The 3,791-nt window shown below is 32.0% G+C and overlaps 1 protein-coding gene across 1 annotated transcript; it reads left to right on the forward strand.

Moving 5' to 3' along the window:
* Positions 1-241: 241 nt before the first annotated feature.
* On the forward strand, positions 242-1,770 carry LOC134244106 (uncharacterized; the record flags this gene model as incomplete). The annotated part of the gene is made up of 4 exons (XM_062726382.1): positions 242-323; positions 683-850; positions 1,012-1,112; positions 1,687-1,770. Coding segments are annotated over 4 exons (435 nt in total), but the record flags the coding sequence as incomplete, so codon positions are not given.
* Between the last annotated feature and the right edge of the window lie 2,021 nt (positions 1,771-3,791).

Consider the following 3,791-nt stretch of genomic DNA (forward strand, 5'->3'; position numbering starts at 1 on the left):
ATGAAAATGTGTTTTCATTTATATAGGGAAAAGTCAGGCTTTTCTATGATGCCAAGAACACGAAAATAGCCGCTTTTTCAGAGGCAGTTGTAGACGGCAAATTCTTCAGAGGAGCAGTGGTCCAAAACTTTGAAGAAGTGAGTGTTAAACAAGTTTAGAAAAGTTACATATTAAACTTAACACATTAATAAAGTCATGTTAATAAACATTTATATTATGATATATATTTTTGTTACTTTAGGGAGTTCAATATGTTGTCCTGAATGGTAACTGCAATACAACAAGATTGGCAGGAAAAGAATTTAAGCGCGCCTGTGTACCTAGTAAGTTTCTTTAGATTTTCAGGCATGGGGTTATGTCATTTTACTTTATTAATTCATATAATTATTATGTTTTAGATGCATTTAGGACACTAATTCTGCATATCTGATGGGAAAACTTTAATATCCTTTTTTATTAAGACATGAACACTTTTTAAAATACTAGCAGAGGATTATTTTTTTTTACTTTGAATAATTTAAAACTTCTTTAAAGAGATCCCAAAATAAAAAAAAATCTCATGTAATTGCACTATTTTCAAAGGACAAATACTTGGAGATTTCAATGATGTTAATCCATCAGATTGTTAAATATTTCTATAACAATTACATTTGGTTTTTTACCTCGTTATGCTCTTTTACAGGTGAGGGCAGAAAGGTGAGTGACTCACACCTTGGGACATCTACCGACTCTCTGGATGTCAGTACCTATGAGATCCCGCTAAAGAAGGTCCGAGGGAGATCTTTCTTCATGGTTTCTAACCAACTTTGCATTCCCATAGGTGACACAGTTCAAGGGGGTACAGAAAAAGGTAGGAATAAAATCCTGAATAAGTAACAATGGAAAAGAGCTACTTCTGTAATTTTCTTTATGTTAACAAAATCAGTATGACAATATCTGTTGAATAATATATAGGTTATTGCTACATATCAATAAATGCTTGGCAATTATAAAATATCATTGTTACTTCAGGAGGTTTCATGGCCAGCATTGGGTACACAGGAATTGAACCTGGGATAGATGATCCCAGAGTTTTCGACAAACCAAGAGAATGCAGAGATAAAATTGAAGAGGTAAGGATCAAAAGTGCCTATAAAACCTAACTTTTTAGCTTCACATTTTAAATAATTACATACATTAAAAATCTTAGTAATTGCATTAATTTACTGTGTATGTTTAAATATTCGATGGCTAATGAGACTGAAACATTATAATATTATACTAGTATTAAACGCTCACGTACTTAGTTTGTGTAAGCTTTACTTCTGGCATTTAATGCATAAGGGTACAATAATAGTACTATGGAAAAAGTATAATATAAGTGTCATTCACATCAGAAAAATAAGCACTTTATCAAACAAATTCATGTCCATAAATTATAATAAAAGTGTCATTCTTATTAGCCATTAAGTGCAATATAAGCAGTTTATAATACAAATTCATGTTTATGAATTAAACAACGCACCAGGAAATAAAGCACTGATTAAGAGATTCATTGTACTTAAGACAGCCTTCAAGTAATTATTATAATACGTATACAGGTTTTCCATTCATTGTATCCACTTTTTTCTTAGAAAGGGTTTTATTTCTTTAATCAAGTCATCCTCAATATAATATATAATATAATTTGTTTTCTTCTCATTGTAGGGGGAGATTGATCTCTTTGAAAAGTTTGGAATGCTTAACCACAAAATGTCCAGTCTGTTTAGAAAAATACTGAAGTATAGCTAACAGAAAATCTTCAGGAAAAACTAACATCATTCATTTTTTGTCACTTTGAGTCTCTGAAACTTTTTTTTTAAGTTTTGTATGTATTTGTATTGAATTTCTTACATACTTACATGCTTTTTTGAACAATTTCCCAGATCTTAAAACTATGTAACTTTTTTGCATGAAAAACAAAATTTTTTGATACAAATTATTGAATATTTACATTTCCTTGCATAATCCATGAACTACTTAATTCATATTTACATTTTTACTTTGAATAAACTTTTTTGTCGTGTTGATTATTTTCTCTTGTTTCTCCAGAAAACTTCTTTGACATTTACTAGAATATCCAAAAGTGCAAATCAAATTAAGTACAGGATAAAAGGATTAAATTGAGATTTTCTTTAGGTTTTGCTTTGATTTTATTACTGATCACGACAAGAAGCATGATAATGACAAGGAGCACAAGGCGGGTATGACCGGGTGGCAGGGGATGCTCACTCCTACATGGCACCTAATCTCCCTCTCATGTTTTAAAGACCAATTTTCCCTGTGTCTAAGCCCTAGTAGGTCACCAAAAACTTCTTTTTTTTCTATTTGGTTAGATTACACTGTAAATGATTTTTTTAGGAAAAAAAACTAATATCTTTATTGAACAAAAAATTGTAGAGTTGTTAAATTTTAATCTTAGTCCTAAGATTTTTTTTTGTGATAAGGGCCGCAGGCTTTTTGATATCATTGACAGCTGTTTTTTTTTTTCAATAAAATAGAACTCGTAAATTTACGTACCTTGTCATTAAGGTCTTCCGTTTCCAACGGAAGACCTTCTACTGATTCTGTTGGTAAAGATTATTATTCTTTTTTTTCTGCTTCCTAGACCGCAACTTTGAGGCCTCATATCTCATTCGTTTCTCAACGGATTTCGCTCAAATTTTCAGAGGTTATGGACGTTTATAAACTCTATCAGAACGCTGACTAAAATTTCAAAAAGTCACTTCCGGTTTTGAGTTATTTCCCTTTAAAAGAAAATTTATAGGCTTTCGTTTCCAGACAAAGGCTCAGAGACGGTTAAAGCTGGAGCAGAAATTCTACTGATTTTAGATAATAGAAGGATTGAAGTTGTGCACATCGGTTTTTGTTTTTCGATTTCTCTATTCAAAATGGCGCTATATAGGGGTCAAAAATTAGAACGCTTAAAAGAACCAAACATTACTCATATTTTGCTTTTTATCTTCTAAACTAAAAATATTTTGTTAAAATATATAGAACATCATTTGTGCAGAATTAAAAGGTCTTTCAAATGATATGTTGGAAAAAGGGCTGACCCCTAAATTAAGGGATCTAGAGGGGCCAAAAGTTTTTTCCAGATATCTCAAAAAGTATTGAGAATTTGTTATACATCAAAGAAGCAAAGTTGTTGAAAATGTCAAGCTTAATCTAATAGAGTCGTCAAAATACGTCCAGCGTCGTCACTTCCGGCCAAACTGGAAGTAGTCGGAAAACGCGTATTTTTGCCGTTTTGGACAAGTTTTTGGGTAAAATGTCTCTGGGAGCTTAAAAATTAATTTTCCATGCGTCGTCGTTACTTCCGGTTAAACCGGAAGTGGTAAAAAATGGCTTATTTTTGCATTAATTATCATAGCTTTAGAGGATTCAAAGCATTTTTTGGGCGTTATTTCTCATTTTTGTTATGAATGAAAGCTACTTCCGGTCAAACAGGACGGAAGACCTACTCGTTGCTTTGCAACGAGCATTGCTCTAGTTTGTTAAATTTTTGTAAACACAAGTACTCTGAAGCATATATTTGAAAAATGCTTGGGTTTCTGATTGACAATATCTATTGAAATTCACATGGATATCAATGAGCAGACTATTTTTGTATTCATATGACCTTATCGTAAAAAGAATAAATGAATTAAAAACACTTGCTGTGTCCTTGTACTCGACATAGATATATCGACGACGTATTGGTAATGAATGGTCGCTTACATTCTAATGTCGACATGCCCCGTTGAGCTTAAAATAAAAGATGCCACTGAGTC

This window comes from Saccostrea cucullata, unplaced genomic scaffold (genome assembly GCF_032062105.1).
Source record: "Saccostrea cucullata isolate Sc308-1 unplaced genomic scaffold, CSIRO_AGI_Scuc_v1 ctg21421, whole genome shotgun sequence".
NCBI classification, from domain to species: domain Eukaryota; kingdom Metazoa; phylum Mollusca; class Bivalvia; order Ostreida; family Ostreidae; genus Saccostrea; species Saccostrea cuccullata.